General features: G+C 37.9%; 1 protein-coding gene across 1 annotated transcript in view; it reads right to left on the bottom strand.

Annotated features, from left to right (window-relative positions):
* Window positions 1–25431, bottom strand: part of LOC122799692 (retinol dehydrogenase 7-like) — a 414514-nt gene that overhangs the window by 173627 nt on the left and 215456 nt on the right. Inside the window, exon 3 of the mRNA XM_044068927.1 lies at window positions 13455–13713. Within this exon, the coding sequence (XP_043924862.1) occupies window positions 13455–13713 (259 nt within the window). The remainder of the gene's footprint in view (window positions 1–13454; window positions 13714–25431) is intronic.

Here is a 25431-nt window from a genome sequence, read left to right as displayed (position 1 = left end):
ACCTAGCCAACTAGTTTCCACATCTCTGTCAACACCCACTCTCTTACCCCACCCATAACAACCATATCTAAACACACCTACAAAACCCATCCTAGCCAATTAGTCTCCTTTCTCAGTCAACACCCACTCCCAAACCCCACCAATACTTAAACATTACTCAAAATCTCTACTCCATCAGAGTAATTAGAAACATAGCTACACCTCTATACATACAGCACTCTTACACCTATAGTTTACTCAACAACTACATACCAACTCTCAAGAACCAGCTTTAACTACTTCATCATTATGATTTCTAAACCTTCCACCTTCTCCACTCTGCTTTTACTTCTCCTCAACATATCTTATATCTACTACCTCACCCAGACCAATCATATTAATCACTCACAATCCTTTCATGTAACCAACCATCACAACTCACCTCCCTCAAACTCTCACACCATAATATCTCCTCACCTATACGATATAAGCAACCATCTATATTTCCCTTATAAACTTATCACCCTTCATAAACATTCTACCACCAGAGCAACTAACATACCCCTTATCACCATAATAAAGCCTAACCCATATTCTAAACAGTCCAAATATCTATCCAACCCAATCCTATATCTAATTACTACACTATTATCTGGATATATTCACCCTAATCCTGGTCCCACCACCTCATCCACTACAGATAAGTCCATACTATTCACCTCCCTAAACTCCCAAAGTATAGTGAACAAAATCCCAAACCTCCATGCCTGGCTCACACACAACAAACCAGATTTTCTATCCATCTCTGAAACTTGGTTAAAACCCCACATAAAAGACTCTGAGATAACACGATCCAACTACTCAATCATAAGAAAAGACAGAACCCATAAAAAAGGAGGTGGAGTAGCTCTCCTATACTCATCTTCCTTATCAGTTACTCCATATAACAAACCTATTCCCCAATTCAATAATGCTGAATTACTCCTAGCATTATTTCAGGTTAATATACACAAACACATATGTATAGCCACCCTTTACATTTCCCCTGGTGATAACATTACTACACTCGAAGACATCCTGTTCTGGCTATCCACTAACATTACTAATGAAATAATAATCCTGGGAGACATGAATATCAATTGGTCCTCCATTCAATCTCCCACAAACCCTCTTAACATCAACCTTTATATCTTCTCATAGCTAATCAACCCCACAACCTACCCCTCAAAAAACCTATCCAGTGGCAGCATTTTAGACTGGATTTTAGTCTCCCACCCTCATTATTTCTCTGATAATGGTACACTTCCAGACCCTCTTAGCGATCACCTACCCACATTCACACACCGACTCCCTTCACCCATACACCAAACACATAATTATATCACTACTCGCAACCAAAAAAACTTCAACCCTATAACCTTCTTAGACTCCTTAAAAGCTATTAATTGGAACATTCTAAAAACTCTACCTTTAGATAATGCCGTTGCCCACTTCAACTCAACCTTCTTAAACCTTCTTGACTACCATGCTCCTCTACGGACTAAGCAAATAAAAATCAAAACTGCTCCTTGGCGATCCAAAAGTACTCTAGTCACCATGCAACGCAGAAACAAACTCTGGGCACTCTACCACAAAAATAAGTCTCCCCTCATTCATAATGAATATAAAACAGTCAGAAATAAAGTCAAAAAGCTTATTATCACTGACCGACAAAATTTCTTCTCCATACTCCAAAACAGCAATAAAACAAACCCTCAGAAATTCTGGAAAGGAGTCGCCACCCTTACCAATCCAGGCAAAATTGACAACCCCAGCCCAGACCCCAGTGCTCCTGACATAGATTTGGCCACACAATTTAACTCTTTCTTCATAAATTCTATTTCTAAATTAACCTCAACATTCTCTGACAACACCACTCCTTCCATTTCACCCTCAACTTCCTCTACAAACACTACAAACACTTCTACCTGCACTCCTACTACTACACTCTCTTCTTCTCCACTATCATCACTCTCTAATACCCTCCCTACCCCTTCCTCTCGTTTTTCTTTCAAACCTATACCCATATCCACCATAAAAAACTCCTTCAAAAACTTAAGCCAGGATCTAATGCCCCTGACAACATCCCATCATACTTTCTTAGCATAGCTGCAGAAGCCATTGCCTACCCCATCAGTATCCTAATAAACCGCTGTATCCAAGAAAGCATAGTACCCCAAATCTGGAAAAAGGCTTTCATCATACCCTTGCATAAAGGTGGTAATAATAACAATACAACTAATTTCCGACCCATCGCCATCCTATCTCCCATTTCTAAACTCCTAGAAAAATGTATCCAACTACAACTCCTACCATATCTCATAGACAATCACCTACTAACTCCAACACAGCATGGTTTTAGGCCTGGTCATATCACTATGACAGCCCTCCTCTCCTTCCTGGAAACTGTAAACAAAGCCAGAGACTCTGGTCATATTGTCTCTACCCTCCTACTTGACCTTTCTAAAGCCTTTGACACTATCTCTCACAAACTTTTTCTAACTAAACTCTCTCAGCTAAACCTATCTTCTTCTTCTCAGAACTGGTTCTCCAGTTACTTATCTAATAGATATCAATCAGTAAAATGGAAGAAAGCCACCTCTTCTTTCCTTGCTAAACCAACTGGAGTTCCTCAAGGTTCCATACTAGGTCCTCTCCTCTTTAATATATTCATAAATGACTTCCGAAATTCTATTCCTTTCTCAAATATCATCCAATATGCAGATGATTCAACTATTATCTGTTCTGCCACATCCCTCCCCACACTGCAAAAACTTACACAAGATGCATTCTCAATCACAGAACAATGGATGAAAAGAAATCACCTAGCATTAAATGCCTCTAAAACCAAATTAATGGTATTCACGCCCACTAAAGTCACCTCCATCAATACAAACACTTTCTATATCACTAGAAATAACAATACATCTCTTGAACTGGTGCCTGAGACTAAATTACTTGGGGTCCAAATTGATAGTAAGCTTAAATTCAACTCCCACCTACAACTAAATATAAAAAAAAACCATCAAAAATTAGGTATGCTCTATCGACAAAATCGTTACCTCACACCCTCCACCAAAATCACTCTCTCTACCTCATTTCTTATCCCCTCCCTTCTCTATGGAGCCCCACTCTTAACTAATCTACAATCTTTCCTTAAAACACAACTTTCCTCATGTTACAACAAAATCGCTAAATTCGCTACTAGCCACAAATCATCTACCCACCACTGTTCTTCTCTCCACAAACTAAAATGGCTAGAACTTTCCAATCATCTCACCTACACTCAACTGACTCTTCCACATAAATTCATTTTCAACCCCCTTCTCTGTCCATCCCTTTCCTCTGCCTTTAAAATGCACCTACCCAACAGAGTACTAAGATCTAACAACCCAAATCTAATAGAATTGCATAAACCTACTTGCCCCCCCAGGTAAAAATCTCCTATCCTATGGCCTAGCACGTCTCTGGAACTCCCTACCCCCATCCATTTCTATCATCTCTAACCACTTCACTTTCAAAAAATCTCTTCACTCTCACCTAATATCCCAGTGGGAATGCTCCTGTTCTCATCCATCATAATATAAACTGGCAAACTCCTTTATCCCTCCCTTCCTCTAACTTCATATACTGCCTCTCCTAACTCAAACTCTCTCTACTTGTTCTAAACAAACTTTTTATAAATTGTATTATGTGTCATACTTTCAAGCTTAGTCGATATTTAGGACATCTCAGTACTTATATAGAAATGTTTTCATTACCAGTATTATATCTTCTGAAACTTTCATCACCTGTCTGTACTACTTGAAACATTATGCTTTAAACTGCATCACTTGAAAATATTGTAATATAACCTAAAACCTACTTGTAACCTTGTTTCTCAAGCCATACTACATGAAATGTCTTGCTCTAATTTGTTGACTTGTAAACATTGTAATCTAATATAAAACCTATTGTAACCTTCTTACTGGAGCTTTTCTCCCCAGGACTCCATTGAAAATGGGTTCATTTTGGCCCAGTGGACTATCCTGGTAAACCAACTGCAAATAAATAAATAAATAAAATAATTATGTATTTTATGAATATATTTGTGTATAGATATATATATATATATATATATATATATATATATATATATATATATATAATTTTAATACATGGCCTTATGAATGTATTATTAGAGTATTAGATAGTTAGGATATTTGTATAGTTGTTGACTATTTAATTTTATAACATTAGCATCTTGGTGTGCTAGCACTTTAATTTGTACTCCACATGCTTTTATGTCTTGTTTTTATAGGTTGTTATGTGATCTATGAGTCTATTTAAAATGTTTTGTTAAACCTGTTTAATGTTTGTCTGATGAAGTGGGATTTGTCCGCGAAAGCACTTACTTTCTCTGTGTTCTTTTATATTAAACGCACTTTTGCTAAAATACCTGCTGTGTGCCACCAACGTTTTTTTCTCTGGATAAAACTGAAGAGAACTTGGAACAGGAAGAAGCTCTGGAACATTCTATAGAATGCCCACAGGAAATGGTGAACAAACAATGTGACCTCAGTTTAGAAGAGAATGATTTAAGAGGAGAGTTGATGTAATATAGATGGATAGACGTATTAAGTTCTATGAATGAAATAGACTGCAGAAGGTCAATAAAACCCCAAAAGTTAGAAGTTTGATAAAAAAATGAATACAGTTAACAGAGATTCATGTGATATAACAGAAGTAAATAGGATACATTACTGTGCAACCAAATTAATAACAGATACAGTCTGACCACAAGAACACAGAGTAATAACAGAAAGGACGGGTAGAAATGGAATGTCATCATGAAATTATCAAATGGAGACAACTATAAAGCAATTAAGACAAGAAATGTCACTGTTAGAAGAGTATAGAAGAGAGACCAGATCAACAAAAATACTCAGAAAGATAGATGTGATAAAAGAAATGTACAGTATTATAACAAATTCATCCTGCACTATTGTAACTAAAAAATTAGAAGTATCAGCACAGGCAGAAAAAATGGAAATAAAACCAGAAGTAGATAAAAGTCAGGCAGCAACTGAATGTGACAAAAACAAAAACAAAACAAAGAATATATGGTGAAGGATTAGATGAGAAGGCAGAAAATGTGTTAAATGCATAAATATAGTTGCAAGTACAGAAAACTCCTGGAACAAACTCATATTGATCAGGATCAAAAGCAGGAATGGTTAAGGAGAGGCAAATTCAAACCAAAAGATGAAGGGTTAATATTGGTGACCCAAGATAGTGGACTGCATACATGTTGGTTTACAAAGTCCATTGAACATGTGGGAGAAACAGACAAATGTAGATTTTATAAAACAGAATTGGAAACAGACACACACCTTGTTGCTAGATGTGACATACTAATGGCAGAAGGATTGTATACTGAAAGGAATAATAATGTGGCAAGACTGTTGCTTTGGGGATTGTGCAAACATTATAATATTGAAGTAGCTGAAAAACACTGGAAACATGAGCCACAAAGCGTCATAGAAAATGATGAAGTTTATATCAGATGGGATCATCCATTGCCAACAGTTCAAAAGACAGATGCGAGAAAACCAGTGGTCCATGAAAAGAAGACAAAGTAGCATTGATCATTTAAATTGCTACACCCAGTGACTACAGTGTCTTGCATACAGAAAGGTACAAAGTTGTAAAATATCAGGATTTGCAGGCAGAAATTAGAGCAATGTGGAAGAAAGATACCCAGACAGTTCCAATAGTAGTAGGAGCAAAGGGTCTTATAAAAAGAAAATCTATTAATGTATTTAAATATGTTACCAATACCTGCAACTCCATATGAATTGCAGAAGGAGTCATTACTGGGCACATTGCAGGTGCTGAGAAGAGCACTTCTGGCTGATATGAAAGACTGAAATAATACTAATTTTGTGAACTTTAATCAGACTTTGACTTAGGGATGGGGTCCATTCCCTTCACTAATTTCATGAATTTTAATCGTACTTTGACTTAGGGATGGGGTCCATTCCATTCACTAATTTCATGAACTTTAATCCTACTTTGACTTAGGGATGGGGTCCATTCCCTTCACTAATTTCATGAACTTTAATCATACTTTGACTTAGGGATGGGGTCCATTCCATTCACTAATTTCATGAACTTTAAAACCGACTTTGACTTAGGGATGGGGTCCATTCCCTTCACTAATTTCATGAACTTTAATCCTACTTTGACTTAGGGATGGGGTCCATTCCCTTCACTAATTTCATGAACTTTAATCCTACTTTGACTTAGGGATGGGGTCCATTCCCTTCACTAATTTCATGAACTTTAATCGTACTTTGACTTAGGGATGGGGTCCATTCCATTCACTAATTTCATGAACTTTAATCCTACTTTGACTTAGGGATGGGGTCCATTCCATTCACTAATTTCATGAACTTTAATCCTACTTTGACTTAGGGATGGGGTCCATTCCCTTCACTAATTTCATGAACTTTAATCGCACTTTGACTTAGGGATGGGGTCCATTCCATTCTCTAATTTCATGAACTTTAATCCGACTTTGACCTAGGGATGGGGTCCATTTCCTTCACTAACTTCATGAACTTTAATCCTACTTTGACTTAGGGATGGGGTCCCTTCCCTTCACTAATTTCATGACCTTTAATCGTACTTTGACTTAGGGATGGGGTCCATTCCCTTCACTAATTTCATGAACTTTAATCCTACTTTGACTTAGGGATGGGGTCCATTCCCTTCACTAATTTCATGAACTTTAATCCTACTTTGATGTAGGGATGGGGTCCATTCCCTTCATGGTATTACAAACTCAAAATATTAGGATAAATTAAAAGCGTAAGCCATATAATAAAAATATCACAGTAGTTTAAAAATCTCCTACCAGAAAAAAAGAAACAGAACACTAATAAAATAAAACAGACTGATCAAGCACTGATAAAATAGGCATTTCTGGTCTTCTGATACAATCTTATCAGGCAACTGTTGCCAAACAATATTATATGAATAAAGACACAGTGACAAATGACCAAACATTTCTGGAGTGGATTCAAAAGAAAATCAAGCACTAAATATCTTTCTGAATATAACACATCAGACATAAAATGTATATGTCATGAATTCATGTAAACATTTTCAGTTTTTACAGTTTTTACACAGGTTACAGCACTATTGTCCACAGTGTCATCTGCAGCTCACCCCCAAACAGGCAGTATTTGATTGAGAATGCTCCTTCTGTATAAGAAATGCAGAGATGCACTGCCTGTCCGTCTTCACATTTCCATGACACAAGAATGTTATTCAGCTAGAAGTGTGTAGCATGCATGTTATAATGTTTACAGATCATTTTAGAGCAGCGTCTGTCATATGCATCTTCCTTCATCGCCCTTCTTGTGTGCCCTCAAAATAAAACAAACTACACCATGTACAGTGTGCCCCACAGAAATAAACCAAACTACACCATGTACAGTGTGCCCCTAGAGATAAACCAAACTACACTGTGTACAGTGTGCCCCCAGAGATAAACCAAACTACACTGTGTACAGTGTGCCCCAAGATATAAACCAAACTACACCGTGTACATTGTGCCGCCAGAGATAAACCAAACTACACTGTGTAGAGTGTGCCACCAGAGATAAAACAAACTAAACCATGTACAGTGTGCCCCCAGAGATAAACCAAACTGCACCGTGTACAGTGTGCCCCCAGAGATAAAACAAACTACACTGTGTACAGTGTGCCCCCAGAGGTAAAACAAACTACACTGTGTAAAGTGTGCCCCTGAGTTAAAACAAACTACACTGAGTACAGTGTGTCACCTAGATAAAACAAACTACACTGTGCATAGTGTGCCCCCTAGATAAAACAAACTACACTGTGTACAGTGTGCCCCAAGATAAACCACACTACACTGTGTACAGTGTGCCCCCAGAGATAAAACAAACTACACTGTGTACAGTGTGCCCCAGAGATAAAACAAACTACACTGTGCACAGTGTGCCCCTGAGATAAACAAACTACACTGTGTACAGTGTGCCCCAGAGATAAAACAAACTACACTATGTACAGTGTGCCCCCTGAAATAAAACAAACTACACAATGTACAGTATGCCCCCTAGGTATAACAAACTCTACTGTGTACAGTGTGCCCCCAAAAATAAAACAAACTACACTGTGTACAGTGTGCCCCCTAGATACAACAAACTGCACTGTGTATAGTGTGTCCCCCAAGATAAAACAAACTGCACTGTGTACAGTGTGACCCAGAGATAAAACAAACTACATTGTGTACAGTGAGGCCCCAAAATAAACCAAACTACAGTGTGTACAGTGTGCTCCTGAGATAAAACAAACAACACTGTGTACAGTGTGCCCCCGAGATAAAACAAACTACACTGTGTACAGTGTGCCCCCAGAGATCAAACAAACTACACTGTGTACAGTGTGCCCCCAGAGATAAACCAAACTACACCGTGTACAGTGTGCCCCCCAGAGATAAACCAAACTACACTGTGTAGAGTGTGCCCCCAGAGGGAAACCAAACTACACTGTGTACAGTGTGCCCCAGAGATAAAACAAACTACACTGTGTACAGTGTGCCCCCAAGATAAAACAAACTATACTGTGTACAGTGTGCCCCCGAGATAAAACAAATTACACTATGCACAGTGTGCCCCTTGAGATAAAACAAACTACATGATGTACAGATTTGCCCCTGAGATAGAACAAACTGCACTGTGTACAGTGTGCCCCCCAGAGATAAAACAAACTACACTGTGTACAGATTTGCCTTATTTCACATGCTGTTGTTATATAAGCATTTGCCTGTGCAGAGGAAAACAAATAAAACATCAACCAGCTGATTACACTTCTGAATTGCTTTCATTAAGAGTTGGCATAGGTATTCGTTTTGCCCCTGAAAAGCAGTTTTATATTGTGAAGGTATTGTCCATGTGTCCTTTATATTGTGGAGGTACTGTCCATGCGTCCTTTATATTGTGGAGGCATTGTCCATGTGTCCTTTATATTGTGGCGGTATTGTCCATGTGTCTTTACAAGATGCAGTTTTATATTGTGGAGGTATTGTCCATGTGTCTTTTATATTGTGGAGGCACTGTCCATGTGTCCTTTATATTGTGGAGGTATTGTCCATGTGTCCTTACAAGACACAGTTTTATATTTGGAAGTATTGTCCATGTGTCCTTTATATTGTGGAGGTATTGTCCATGTGCCTTTTATATTGTAGGGGTACTGGCCACGTGTCCTTTATATTGTGGTGGTATTGTCCATGTGTCCTTACAAGATGCAGTTTTATATTTGGATGTATTGTCCATGTGTCCTTTATATTGTGGAGGTACTGTCCATGCATCCTTTATATTGTGGAGGTATTGTCAATGTGTCCTTTATATTGTGGAGGTACTGTCCATGTGTCCTTTATATTTGGAGGTATTGTCCATGTGTCCTTTATATTGTGGAGGTGTTGCCCATGTGTCCTTACAAGATGCAGTTTTATATTTGGATGTATTGTCCATGTGTCCTTTATATTGTGGCGGTATTGTCTATGTGTCCTTACAAGATGCAGTTTTATATTGTGAAGGTATTGTCCATGTGTCCTTTATATTGCGGAGGTGTTGTCCATGTGTCCTTAATAAGATGCAGTTTTATATTTGGAGGTATTGTCCATGTGTCCTTTATATTGTGGAGTGTTCAGTGTACAGTGAGGCCCCAAAATATGTGTCCTTACAAGATGCAGTTTTATACTTGGAGGTATTGTTCATGTGTCCTTTATATTGTGAAGGTATTGTCCATGTGCCTTTTATATTGTGGTGGTATTGTCCATGTGTCCTTACAAGATGCAGTTTTATATTGTGAATGTATTGTCCATGTGTCCTTTATATTGTGGAGGTACTGTCCATGCATCCTTTATATTGTGGAGGTATTGTCAATGTGTCCTTTATATTGTGGTGGTATTGTCCATGTGTCCTTACAAGATGCAGTTTTATATTTGGATGTATTGTCCATGTGTCCTTTATATTGTGGTGGTATTGTCCATGTGTCCTTACAAGATGCAGTTTTATATTGTGGATGTATTGTCCATGTGTCCTTTATATTGTGGAGGTACTGTCCATGCATCCTTTATATTGTGGAGGTATTGTCAATGTGTCCTTTATATTGTGGCGGTATTGTCTATGTGTCCTTACAAGATGCAGTTTTATATTGCAGAGGTATTGTCCATGTGTCCTTTATATTGTGGAGGTACTGTCCGTGTGTCCTTTATATTTGGAGGTATTGTCCATGTGTCCTTTATATTGTGGAGGTGTTGCCCATGTGTCCTTACAAGATGCAGTTTTATATTTGGAGGTATTGTCCATGTGTCCTTTATATTGTGGAGGTGTTGTCCATGTGTCCTTACAAGATGCAGTTTTATATTTGGAGGTATTGTCCATGTGTCCTTTATATTGTGGAGGTGTTGTCCATGTGTCCTTACAAGATGCAGTTTTATACTGTGGAGATATTGTCCATGTGTCCTTTATGTTGTGGAGGTGTTGTCCATGCGTCCTTACAAGACACAGTTTTATATTTGGAGGTATTGTCCATGTGTCCCTTATATTGTGGAGGTTATTGTCCATGTGCCCTTTATATTGCAGGAGTACTGACCATGTGTCCTTTATATTGTGGTGGTATTGTCCATGTGTCCTTACAAGATGCAGTTTTATATTTGGAGGTATTGTCCAAGTGTCCTTTATATTGTGGAGGTGTTGTCCATGTGTCCTTACAAGATGCAGTTTTATATTGTGGAGGTATTGTCCATGTGTTTTTTATATTGTGGAGGTATTGTCCATGCGTCCTTTATATTGTTGAGGTATTGTCCATGTGTCCATTATTCCTTTATATTGTGGAGGTGTTGTCCATGTGGCCTTACAAGATGCAGTTTTATATTGTGGATGTATTGTCCATGTTGCCTTTATATTGTAGGGGTACTGGCCATGTGTCCCTTATATTTGGAGGTATTGTCCATGTGTCCTTTATATTGTGGTGGTGTTGTCCATGTGTCCTTACAAGATGCAGTTTTATATTTGGAGGTATTGTCCATGTGTCCTTTATATTGTGGAGGTGTTGTCCATGTGTCCTTACAAGATGTAGTTTTATATTGTGGAGGTATTTTCCACGTGTTCTTTATATTGTGGAGGTATTGTCCATGTGTCCTTTATTCCTTTATATTGTGGCAGTATTGTCCATGTGTCCTTACAAGATGCAGTTTTATATTGTGGTGGTATTGTCTATGTGTCCTTACAAGATGCAGTTTTATATTTGGAGGTATTGTCCATGTGTCCTTTATATTCTGGCAGTATTGTCCATGTGTCCTTTATATTGTAGAGGTATTGTCCATGTGTCCTTTATATTGTAAAGGTGTTGTCCATGTGTCCTTAGAAGATGCAGTTTTATATTTGGAGGTATTTTCCATATGTCCTTTATATTGTGGCAGTATTGTCCATGTGTCCTTTATATTGTGGAGGTACTGTCCACATGTCCTTTATATTGTAGAGGTATTGTCCATGTGTCCTTTATATTATGGTGGTGTTGTCCATGTGTCCTTTATATTTGGAGGTATTGTCCATGTGTCCTTTATATTGTGGAGGTATTGTCCATGTGCCCTTACAAGATGCAGTTTTATATTGTGGAGGTATTGTCCATGTGTCCTTTATATTGTGGAGGTACTATCCATGTGTCCTTTTTATTGTGGAGCTGTTGTCCATGTGTCCTTACAAGATGCAGTTTTATATTTGGAGGTATTGTCCATGTGTCCTTTAAATTCTGGCGGTATTGTCCATGTGTCCTTACAAGATGCAGTTTTATATTGTGGAGGTATTGTCCGTGTGTCCTTTATATTGTGGAGGTACTGTCCATGTGTCCTTTATATTGTGGAGGTATTGTCCATGTGTCCTTTATATTGTGGAGGTGTTGTCCATGTGTCCTTACAAGATGCAGTTTTATATTTGGAGGTACTGTCCATGTGTCCTTTATATTGTGGAGGTGTTGTCCATGTGTCCTTTATATTGTGGAGGTGTTGTCCATGTGTCCTTTTTTATTGTGGAGGTATTGTTCATGTGTCCTTTATATTGTAGGGGTACTGGCCATGTGTCCTTTATATTGTGGTGGTATTGTCCATGTATCTTTACAAGATGCAGTTTTATACTGTGGAGATGTTGTCCATGTGTCCTTTCAGGATGCAGTTTTATATTGTGGAAGTATTGTCCAGGTGTCCTTACAATATTCAGATAAAGTGTGAAAATAAGCCTTTAGTCTTCTTTTTTTTTTGCTTTAAGACTCTAACGTATTGTTTTTAAAACTACTGACAGTTCAGCAGTAGCACTTGTAATTTCCAGCATTGCCCTACACTGTGGAGTCTAGTGGTTAAAGCAGTCACAGCTATAAGTAGGACATATCTGCAGAACAGGGTTCAATACATCTGTCTGCATACTGTAAAATGTCAAGCAGTCTAGGACAAACCTACAGGCACTCATGCCTACATCATTTTATCCAGTTACAAAGATGAAAAAATGTAATATGTACCTAACAAATGGTTGTGTCTATGTTGTCTACCTACTGGAATGAAACTTAAAATAAATTATGTAAATGCAACAAGCTGGATTGCAATATCATTTGACTAGGTTAACCTTGCTGGAACTCACCAGTTATAATGATAGCAGGTAACATTTTAGTGCCATTTACTGCAAATAAATGAATCTGATGCAATTATATCAAAGGCAGAATATTGAGTCTCCACATGACTGACTTTGTGTGTCCTCAAAGTGCACTGTGTTGAACAAGGGGTTTTGAAATGCAAGAGTATATTCAGCAATGTAACACATTTCTCTGTCAGACTATCATTATATTTAAGTCTAGAAACAAAATATTTCTACTTTTACATTTTAGCATTTAATTACTGCTGAAGTACTAAACTGACTTTATTACATCAGTTATCTCATAATATGAAACCATAACATATCACAGCACCTAATCTCTATTGGCAGGGTAGCAAGCACCTGGTGTACCCCACCCCCCATAGGTCACTCTCTCCTGCATTATTTAACAACTCTGTAGTCATACTACCTTGCAGAAGGGGTTTTCATCCCTCCAAATCACTATGCAGAACTGTAATAATAAAATAGCTAGGGAGCAGGTGTTGGCCCCATGAGAAAACTGTGGAACATTCAATATGTTGCTGACATGCAACAATTTCTGGTTATATTGATATCTAGTGCTTCATAGTTTTGAATTTATTTACTTAATATACACTGGTTTCAATGTTTTTGAATTCAGGCATTCAGACATCAACACTATGCCATCAAAATGACTAATATCTGTTTACACTGTGGAGGGAAAATCACAAAGAATACTAGGACCAAAGTTTTTCTTACCGCAGACTGTCAGAAAATGATTCCACTCCATACTTAGAAAGACAATAGCCACCTCCTACAACAGAATTACGTCCAAAGACACTGGCAACGTTGACAAGTCTCCCTCTGGATTTCATAAGCATAGGCAGAAAATTCAGTGTCACCTCAATTACTCCAAAAAGGTTCACGTCCATGACTTTCCGGAAGTCTTCTATTCCCATCCATATGTTTGGCGCTGTTGGAATGCTGATTCCTGCATTGTTCACCAGGCCCCAGAGCCCTAAAAAAATAAAGGATGTTGCAATAAGGTGTAGGGAACCTATTTTTGAATTATATGATAGTCAAACCAATTCAGGTTAAAGAATTATGCATTTCACCTATACAGTATTTCTTGATTTAGCAAAAAGCAACTGAAGTCAAGTCATATTATTTTGCAGTAAAACTGAATGAGTAGTGAAAACTAAGCTGTGTTGGGAATAAAATGCATTACGTGAAACCAAAACATCCTCTACCAACAAGGAAAAATCAACTGTAATACATTTTTTGTGCAGATCATGACACTTTTTTATTCGTTACTATACTTTTTGCGGGTGTAACTAGACAGGCAACCTGGAAGGCACTTCTGCTGAAAACTGGTCATGCTCATCTGAGACTCATTTATGTTAAATTTGGTCTGAGCTGTATTAAGGGTGACACCATGGAACAAGTGTTAGAGATAACGGGACTCAAGCTTTGTTGTAAATGTAATTTGCAAGTTCATGGATATTTTGTTCTGTTTTGTATCATACTACAGTATTGCTCTGCTGCTTTGGTTACTCATCTTCCTCAAGTTCATGGATATTTTGTTCCGGTTTGTATCATACTGCAGTATTGCTCTGCTGCTTTGGTTACTCATCTTCCTCAAGTTCATGGATATTTTGTTCAGGTTTGTATCATACTGCAGTATTGCTCTGCTGCTTTGGTTACTCATCTTCCTCAAGTTCATGGATATTTTGTTCTGTTTTGTATCATACTGCAGTATTGCTCTGCTGGTTTGGTTACTCATCTTCCTCAAGTTCATGGATATTTTGTTCTGCTTTGTATCATACTGCAGTATTGCTCTGCTGGTTTGGTTACTCATCTTCCTCAAGTTCATGGATATTTTGTTCTGTTTTGTATCATACTGCAGTATTGCTCTGCTGGTTTGGTTACTCATCTTCCTCAAGTTCATGGATATTTTGTTCTGCTTTGTATCATACTGCAGTATTGCTCTGCTGGTTTGGTTACTCATCTTCCTCAAGTTCATGGATATTTTGTTCTGCTTTGTATCATACTGCAGTATTGCTCTGCTGCTTTGGTTACTCATCTTCCTCAAGTTCATGGATATTTTGTTCCGGTTTGTATCATACTGCAGTATTGCTCTGCTGGTTTGGTTACTCATCTTCCTCAAGTTCATGGATATTTTGTTCTGTTTTGTATCATACTGCAGTATTGCTCTGCTGGTTTGGTTACTCATCTTCCTCAAGTTCATGGATATTTTGTTCTGCTTTGTATCATACTGCAGTATTGCTCTGCTGCTTTGGTTACTCATCTTCCTCAAGTTCATGGATATTTTGTTCCGGTTTGTATCATACTGCAGTATTGCTCTGCTGGTTTGGTTACTCATCTTCCTCAAGTTCATGGATATTTTGTTCTGTTTTGTATCATACTGCAGTATTGCTCTGCTGGTTTGGTTACTCATCTTCCTCAAGTTCATGGATATTTTGTTCTGCTTTGTATCATACTGCAGTATTGCTCTGCTGGTTTGGTTACTCATCTTCCTCAAGTTCATGGATATTTTGTTCCGGTTTGTATCATACTGCAGTATTGCTCTGCTGGTTTGGTTACTCATCTTCCTCAAGTTCATGGATATTTTGTTCTGTTTTGTATCATACTGCAGTATTGCTCTGCTGCTTTGGTTACTCATCTTCCTCAAGTTCATGGATATTTTGTTCTGTTTTGTATCATACTGCAGTATTGCTCTGCTGGTTTGGTTACTCATCTTCCTCAAGTTCATGGATATTTTGTTCTGGTTTGTATCATACTGCAGTATTGCTCTGCTGGTTTGGTTACTCATCTTCCTCATGTTCATGGATATTTTGTTCTGGTTTGTATCATACTGCAGTATTGCTCTGCTGGTTTGGTTACTCATCTTCCTCAAGTTCATGGATATTTTGTTCTGCTTTGTATCATACTGCAGTATTGCTCTGCTGCTTTGGTTACTCATCTTCCTCAAGTTCATGGATATTTTGTTCTGGTTTGTATCATACTGCAGTATTGCTCTGCTGGTTTGGTTACTCATCTTCCTCATGTTCATGGATATTTTGTTCTGGTTTGTATCATACTGCAGTATTGCTCTGCTGGTTTGGTTACTCATCTTCCTCAAGTTCATGGATATTTTGTTCTGCTTTGTATCATACTGCAGTATTGCTCTGCTGCTTTGGTTACTCATCTTCCTCAAGTTCATGGATATTTTGTTCTGGTTTGTATCATACTGCAGTATTGCTCTGCTGGTTTGGTTACTCATCTTCCTCAAGTTCATGGATATTTTGTTCTGGTTTGTATCATACTGCAGTATTGCTCTGCTGCTTTGGTTACTCATCTTCCTCAAGTTCATGGATATTTTGTTCTGTTTTGTATCATACTGCAGTATTGCTCTGCTGCTTTGGTTACTCATCTTCCTCAAGTTCATGGATATTTTGTTCTGCTTTGTATCATACTGCAGTATTTCTCTGCTGGTTTGGTTACTCATCTTCCTCAAGTTCATGGATATTTTGTTCCGGTTTGTATCATACTGCAGTATTGCTCTGCTGCTTTGGTTACTCATCTTCCTCATGTTCATGGATATTTTGTTCTGGTTTGTATCATACTGCAGTATTGCTCTGCTGGTTTGGTTACTCATCTTCCTCAAGTTCATGGATATTTTGTTCTGTTTTGTATCATACTGCAGTATTGCTCTGCTGGTTTGGTTACTCATCTTCCTCATGTTCATGGATATTTTGTTCTGGTTTGTATCATACTGCAGTATTGCTCTGCTGGTTTGGTTACTCATCTTCCTCAAGTTCATGGATATTTTGTTCTGTTTTGTATCATACTGCAGTATTGCTCTGCTGGTTTGGTTACTCATCTTCCTCAAGTTCATGGATATTTTGTTCTGTTTTGTATCATACTGCAGTATTGCTCTGCTGGTTTGGTTACTCATCTTCCTCTTTGTATCATACTGCAGTATTGCTCTGCTGGTTTGGTTACTCATCTTCCTCAAGTTCATGGATATTTTGTTCTGTTTTGTATCATACTGCAGTATTGCTCTGCTGGTTTGGTTACTCATCTTCCTCTTTGTATCATACTGCAGTATTGCTCTGCTGGTTTGGTTACTCATCTTCCTCATGTTCATGGATATTTTGTTCTGGTTTGTATCATAGTGCAGTATTGCTCTGCTGGTTTGGTTACTCATCTTCCTCATGTTCATGGATATTTTGTTCTGGTTTGTATCATACTGCAGTATTGCTCTGCTGGTTTGGTTACTCATCTTCCTCAAGTTCATGGATATTTTGTTCTGTTTTGTATCATACTGCAGTATTGCTCTGCTGGTTTGGTTACTCATCTTCCTCAAGTTCATGGATATTTTGTTCTGGTTTGTATCATACTGCAGTATTGCTCTGCTGGTTTGGTTACTCATCTTCCTCAAGTTCATGGATATTTTGTTCTGGTTTGTATCATACTGCAGTATTGCTCTGCTGCTTTCATTACTCATCTTCCTCAAGTTCATGGATATTTTGTTCTGGTTTGTATCATACTGCAGTATTGCTCTGCTGCTTTGGTTACTCATCTTCCTCAAGTTCATGGATATTTTGTTCCGGTTTGTATCATACTGCAGTATTGCTCTGCTGCTTTGGTTACTCATCTTCCTCAAGTTCATGGATATTTTGTTCTGGTTTGTATCATGCTGCAGTATTGCTCTGCTGGTTTGGTTACTCATCTTCCTCAAGTTCATGGATATTTTGTTCTGTTTTGTATCATACTGCAGTATTGCTCTGCTGGTTTGGTTACTCATCTTCCTCAAGTTCATGGATATTTTGTTCAGGTTTGTATCATACTGCAGTATTGCTCTGCTGGTTTGGTTACTCATCTTCCTCAAGTTCATGGATATTTTGTTCTGTTTTGTATCATACTGCAGTATTGCTCTGCTGCTTTGGTTACTCATCTTCCTCAAGTTCATGGATATTTTGTTCTGGTTTGTATCATACTACAGTATTGCTCTGCTGGTTTGGTTACTCATCTTCCTCAAGTTCATGGATATTTTGTTCTGGTTTGTATCATACTGCAATATTGCTCTGCTGGTTTGGTTACTCATCTTCCTCAAGTTCATGGATATTTTGTTCTGTTTTGTATCATACTGCAGTATTGCTCTGCTGATTTGGTTACTCATCTTCCTCAAGTTCATGGATATTTTGTTCTGTTTTGTATCATACTGCAGTATTGCTCTGCTGCTTTGGTTACTCATCTTCCTCAAGTTCATGGATATTTTGTTCTGTTTTGTATCATACTGCAGTATTGCTCTGCTGCTTTGGTTACTCATCTTCCTCAAGTTCATGGATATTTTGTTCTGTTTGTATCATACTGCAGTATTTCTCTGCTGGTTTGGTTACTCATCTTCCTCAAGTTCATGGATATTTTGTTCTGGTTTGTATCATACTGCAGTATTGCTCTGCTGGTTTGGTTACTCATCTTCCTCAAGTTCATGGATATTTTGTTCTGCTTTGTATCATACTGCAGTATTGCTCTGCTGGTTTGGTTACTCATCTTCCTCAAGTTCATGGATATTTTGTTCTGTTTTGTATCATACTGCAGTATTGCTCTGCTGGTTTGGTTACTCATCTTCCTCAAGTTCATGGATATTTTGTTCTGTTTTGTATCATACTGCAGTATTGCTCTGCTGGTTTGGTTACTCATCTTCCTCAAGTTCATGGATATTTTGTTCAGGTTTGTATCATACTGCAGTATTGCTCTGCTGGTTTGGTTACTCATCTTCCTCAAGTTCATGGATATTTTGTTCTGTTTTGTATCATACTGCAGTATTGCTCTGCTGCTTTGGTTACTCATCTTCCTCAAGTTCATGGATATTTTGTTCTGGTTTGTATTATACTGCAGTATTGCTCTGCTGGTTTGGTTACTCATCTTCCTCAAGTTCATGGATATTTTGTTCTGTTTTGTATCATACTGCAGTATTGCTCTGCTGCTTTGGTTACTCATCTTCCTCAAGTTCATGGATATTTTGTTCTGTTTGTATCATAGTGCAGTATTGCTCTGCTGGTTTGGTTACTCATCTTCCTCTAGTTCATGGATATTTTGTTCTGGTTTGTATCATACTGCAGTATTGCTCTGCTGGTTTAGTTACTCATCTTCCTCAAGTTCATGGATATTTTGTTCTGTTTTGTATTATACTGCAGTATTGCTCTGCTGGTTTGGTTACTCATCTTCCTTAAGTTCATGGATATTTTATTCTGTTTTGTATCATACTGCAGTATTGCTCTGCTGGCTTTGGTTACTCATCTTCCTGGACACAGCTGTACAACACAGGAGATTTCAGACATTTTTGCCTAATAATGGTACTGTAAAAAAGTAATATATTATGTGAAAAAAACTATAGAAGGCAAATCAAAGTTCTACCACGGGGCAATTTCTGCAGTAAGTTAAATACTTAAGTAAGTATCAATTTAGGGCTTATCTCTGCAAGCATACTACATACTATTAAATAAAATACACACACACACACACACACACACACACACACACACACACACACACACACACGTGCACACACATGCGCACACACACGCAAACACACACACACACACACGCACACACGCACACGCACACACACACATCCACGCACACCTACACCCACACATCCACATACCACACACACACACACACACACACACACACACACACACACACACACAGACTCATACCATACTCGTATGTGTGCACCCACACATAGAAAAATAATTGAGGATCCGGCTGCAGGCATCCATTTATTTATTAGAAAACTTAATATTGAAATGAAATTATAACAAGATATATTTGTATAACTAAGCAGAACTGTAAACAAAGTCTTGAGGTTTTATAATGTAGGAGTACAACTAGTTTGGTCCAAGAAAAAACACACGAGCTACATTCCTCAGGAAACAGAATCATATGGAACCTGCACATCCAAAATGTAATGACTTTGGGTATTTGGACTTGTCTACAAAGGAGTTTATATGGGCCCAGCTGTCCAGCCCACCATCCTGTCAGGTCATAGGGCTCTCAACCATCTGATCTACTGAATCTGTTGTAACGCTTTACAACAAGCTTTCCAAGACTACTGATGTACTCAGGTACAACATGTCAATGACAACCTAGATCAAACTTTACCTGCTTATTCACTAAGCCTCTGTAACAATTCACATCTTGATGAGAAAACACCCATCCTAAAATCCTAAAAAAAACAAAACAAAAAAACAGAGGGTGTGGCAACCTCAATCGTGATCTTTAGTGTGATCATCTGGCATCATGCATAGAGCTGTCTTTTACCATCCCAAGAAATTTCACTCTGCTTCTGTTAGGCTGGACTTGGGAGTGGGTGGTCAGACCAAGAGGCTGGACTTGGGGGTGGGTGGTCAGACCAAGAGGCTGGACTTGGGAGTGGGTGGTCGGACCAAGAGGCTGGACTTGGGAGTGGGTGGTCTGACCAAGAGGCTGGATTTGGGAGTAGGTGGTTGGACAAAGAGGCTGGATTTGGGAGTGGGTGGTCAGACCAAGCGCATTGAAGCTTCTTTAACCTTCTGTTCTGGTTAAACTTCTCCTGTTGTCTGCTGTAGCTTCATCTCTGCTGTAGATCACTGTGTGTTTTGTACCTAGTCAGCCACTGTAGCTAGACAGCACATGCATGTAAGTTACTGAGGACGTGCAAGATCAGTGTCATTTTGTGCAGTCAGTCAGAGTGAATGCAGGTATGACTGGAGATGCACATGCGAGTGTGTTTGAAGTAATGAGTTAGTCAGTTAGCTTAAACATATATTCCAGTTACATCTCCTGATGTGTTTATGTGCAGTAAACAACATGAACTCATCACAGCACCTCAGTGTCTCATTTGAATACAGGAGGCATGTGACACGGTGTCAGAATGGGGTCCGAAATTGAAGCAGTTCACAAACCATGAGGCACGCAGTTAGAAGTGGAGGAATATACAAGAGCTAACTCACAAGCAGTTCAGTGGTTATTGGAAGGTACTAAACTTGTTTAAATGATTTTTCAGTTGCCAAATAAGTGACAAAGCATTCAAAATATTCAAAATAATTACCAAGATAAATGAAATGTCTGAAATTGCGACATACTGATAAAAGTATTCGAAATAAATAAAAAAGTATTCAAAATCATTTCCAAAGTACTAAAATCTAGGAAAAGGCTAAGACAACTGCATTTTTTCACATTAACTAAAACGTTTACACATACCCAAACTGTCCATAGTGTGTTCACAGTGTTTGCAGTGTTAAATTAAAGCCTTTTCAGCATTACTGTTGTACATTTGAGCATAATTACAAAGACCTAGTCTATGCAAATTTTGTTGTTATGGCAGAGGGATTTTGCAGACCTGGACTGCTGGTTTTTGAATTGTCGACTGTTTGAGCAAGACTATGATATTTTCATACAGGCTGCATTTTCTGATAAAGACACATGTACAAAGGCATTCATACTTTTTAATTTAGCTGGCTCAGAAGCCGCTGAGATGGAACATTCATTTGTGTACGCACCTGCCATGTATGCAGGGTAGGGGGAGAACCGCCATACAGGCTGAAACGTGGAAAGATCTGGAGTGCTTAAAATGTAAATTTAGAGAAATGTGTAACCCTAAAATGAATATTACAATGGAAAGGCACATGTTTTACACAATAAATCAAAAGCCTGGTAAAACTACAACAGCATATATTACCGAATTAAGAAATAAAGCAAAAATTTCCAGATGTGATGATCTGGGAGATGAGTTAGTAAAAGACAGGGTTATGTGTGGTGTCAATAATGATGAAATGAGGAATATTTTGCTTCAAGACAGTGATTTACTGTTGAATAAGGCCATTGAGATTTGTCAGATATATGAGCTTACAGAAAAGCATACTAATATGCTTACGAATGAGAAGAACATGCCGTGTCTGCCAGTGCGAATGTTGATAGTGTGCAACATAAGGTTAGGTGCAAACAGAAATATAAACAGAGAGGCAGTGCCACATCTAACCTTAACTATAAACCAAATGGGGCTACTACAAACAACCTTATTGTTAACTGTCGTAATTGTGGAGGCAGTCATGAAGCTAAATGAGAGAAGTGCTTAGGTTTTGGTCAGCGATACCACAAATGTAAAAGGTGGAATCAAAGGTTTTACAATTCTAGGGTGGCGCGTACTTTTATTAAAAGAGAACATCTGAAGAAGCAAGTAGATCAGATAGAGAGGTGTGATCAAACTTTCTGTTGATAGTATGATTGATAAAATAGTTATCACAGTAGATTATCAGCTGGCAGCAAAGAGTGAAATATTTTATACTGGTCGGATTAATGGGAAATCTCTAGAGCTTAAAGTAGACACTGGATCGAAGTGCAGTGTTATATCAGCACAATGTTTGCCAAAGTAAAAGCTGGTGGAAAACTTGATTCAGCAAAATGTGCAAAACGGGTCTATATCACTTAGTCGAACTGCAATAAGTTTGACTACATAAATGTCGAACCCGGCAGTTTGAAATGCAATAATGTCAAACAAAAAGAACAGCGATTTTTTTCCCAGGGGAAAAAAAAAAATTCTGTTCCGGTACAAAACCAAAAACACATGTACACTTCAAACTGTTCCTAATGTGGGGGGCTGCCCCCCACACCCCCCAATGTGGGGACTGTGCCCCCCACACACCCCCTACTTAAATATATCAACTCCGACATTGCACCACAGTGGAGGAAATAGTAAAGCAGTGGAAACAGACCACTGAATTTTTTCCCTGGGAAAAAATTCGGTGTTTCGCAGCTTCGCTATTCTGAGGTTTCGAACTTCCCAGTTCGATGTTACGGCATTCGGGCAATTGTGCGTTTGAACTACTAATATATGGTAGAGTGTGCTCAACAATATACTTAGGTTGAAAGTAACTTTGCTACAAATTTGCAACATAAATAAGGTATAAGATAAAGCTTGCTTAAATGTAGAAATAGAGTTTAGCAATATGTGATCAGCATCCATACTAAATGACCGTCGCTTGGAAAATAAGGAATCTGCTGAAAGGACATTTTTTCCTTACAAACAGGATGTATGCAAGAGGAAAAATGCAAAATCTGCTTTTAAAGAACACTGTGACAATGTGCTTCCTTAAAAAACAGTTTTTTCTGCATATAAAAAGAATGGACACAATATGTTTTCTTAAACAACAGGACATGTTAATGACACTGTTACAATGTGTTTCCTTAAAAAACATGTTTTTCCTGCATTTGGCACAAGAACAGATGTTCTTATACAAAGATACAAATAGAATACTAAAGACAAAAACAGGATGTTCACACTGCCAGAAAAGCTGTAAATAATATCATTAAGTCAGCAGTTTGTGTCAGCATCTACAACAATTAGTATTGTTTCTACAGGATGAGCAATTCTCCAAAATAGAATACCAAGAGGAAATGTATATGTATGTGCATGACTAAAATTGTATATAAAGATCTGCATTAATCCAGTTATGTTAGGGGTATTAATAGGGCCACATTTGTCCCGAGGTAAATGTTATATCTCTCACATCATCTGTACTATATGAGAAGTAAAGTGGAACAGTACTTTAAGCTGCAATGTTAGTCCGTCTGGTTTATTATAAAAAGTTATTTGTTACTGCTCTAAGTTGATGCTGCAAAGTATATTCTCTCATCAGTGTATATTCTGCAAGTTTCTGTATGCAACACACTGTGAATGCAAATATAACCAGACTTTGATTTTAGCAGAATCCAGCTAGCAAGACTGAGTGTCTTAAGAAGACTTCAAATCCATCACAGTAAGCAGCACCATATAATTTTTCAATATAGACCCATGCAAAACTAGTTGCTTATGGTGGTGAATAGATTCAAACTGATGGTGCAGTAGTTCTCACATGCCATTCTGCTAGGAACAGCTATGACTTGTAGTTTTAAATAGTCAAAAGACATGTGCAGTCACTGTTAGGCCTCAAAGATTGTTTGAGAATGGGACTGATTTCATTTAATACAGAGGTCCACCATATAACTCTGAACAACAATGTTAGTTTTACACAGAATATTTTTAGTGAATATGCTGATATTTTCACAGACAAGCTTGGCAAACTTCCAGTCTCATATTCCATGAAGTTAAACCATGAAGTAAGCCCAGTTATCAAACCAGCAAGGAAGGTTCCGGTAGCAATGCAGAGCAAAGTAAAAGGAGAGCTTGGCAAAATAGTAAATTCAGGTGTAATAACTCCAGTAAAAGAACCGACTGAAAGGGTATCCTCTGTGGTCGTAGTTCATGAGAAAAGCTCAGATGATTTTCGAATATGTATTGATCTGAGAGATTCAAACAAAGCACTTAAATGTCCTCATTATCCAATGTGCACAGTAGAAGACGAAGCCACTCTCATGCCAAATGACACAATTTTTTCTGTCTTAGATGCAAAAAATTCATTTTGGCAAATTTCACTGAATCACAAATCTTCATTGTTAACCACTTTCAGTACACAGTTTGGTAGATGCAGATATTTGAGAATACCATTTGGGATAAATTCTGCTAGTGAAGTATTTTAGCATACTTTGGAACAATTTTTTTCAGGTTATCCATGTGCTATCATAGTAGATGACATTATTGTTGGGGCAAAGACGAACATGACAGAAACATCAATAAAGTTCTAGATTGTACTTATGAAGTAAATCTTAAACTCAATCCTAAGAAATGTAAATTCAAACTTAAATAAGTTACTTATGAGGGTCATTTGTTTACCATTTATGGCTTACAACCACATCCGTATAAGCAAGCAGTAATTCTTGAGATGCCAGCTCCAGAAAATGTCACATCTTTACAACATTTTCTTGGTATGGTCAACTATTTAGGAAAGTTTATCCCAGACCTGAGTGAGCTTTCATCACCATTAAGTGAGTTGACATGCAAAAATGTAAACTGGTCCTGGTTGGAACAACACCAAAAAGCATTTGACATTCTGAAGCAGAAAATTGCCAGTCCACCCGCATTGAGATATTATGATATTCACAGACCTGCAGTGATGGGAGTAATATATTACACTTTCTAGTAACTAGTAATATAGCTCATTACTTTTTCAAAACAGTAATAAAGTAATATTAATATATTACTTTTTTTAGTAACTAGTAACTTAAATGTGTTACTTTTGAGTTACTTTTGCTTAAACCAGAGGTTCTCAACATGGGCAATGTCACCCCTAAAGAGCAATAGATAACTTCTGGGGACCCTGGATAGTATGGATAGTAATCAGATGTTAGGAGTTAATAGAGACTTTGAAGGGACAGTTTGAATAAAAAATTACAACATAATGTTGGCACAACTCATAGCACATAGCATTCATAACATACCTCTCAACTATAGCAAATTCCTCAGCATTTCCCAGTTTTGGGCTCAAAATAATAGAATGCTACAAATTCTTGATTGGCACCATTAAATCCCTATTTCGGCATGCAGACAAGGGCATCGGAACCATCCCACTTTTAAGAGGTTTCTATTAAAATAAGGCATCTTCTCCTTTAAGGAGGACCATTTACTACTCCATAATGACTACAGGAAAACTGCCGATGTCATTGATTTCATGATCCACATGTAGATAATGCCAGAGAAGGTCTATAAGGATTCAGATTCAGGCATTTATTATTTTAATTCACTTACAGATTTTATGTCAGTATGCATTTTGAACAATAAGATATACTGAGTTGTTGAAATCCTTAG

This window comes from Protopterus annectens, chromosome 4.part0 (genome assembly GCF_019279795.1).
Source record: "Protopterus annectens isolate FY-2018-M chromosome 4.part0, PAN1.0, whole genome shotgun sequence".
Taxonomy (NCBI): Eukaryota; Metazoa; Chordata; order Ceratodontiformes; family Protopteridae; genus Protopterus; species Protopterus annectens.
The sequence above is the reverse complement of the archived record's forward strand: the minus strand, read 5'-3'. Positions and strand labels throughout refer to the sequence as shown.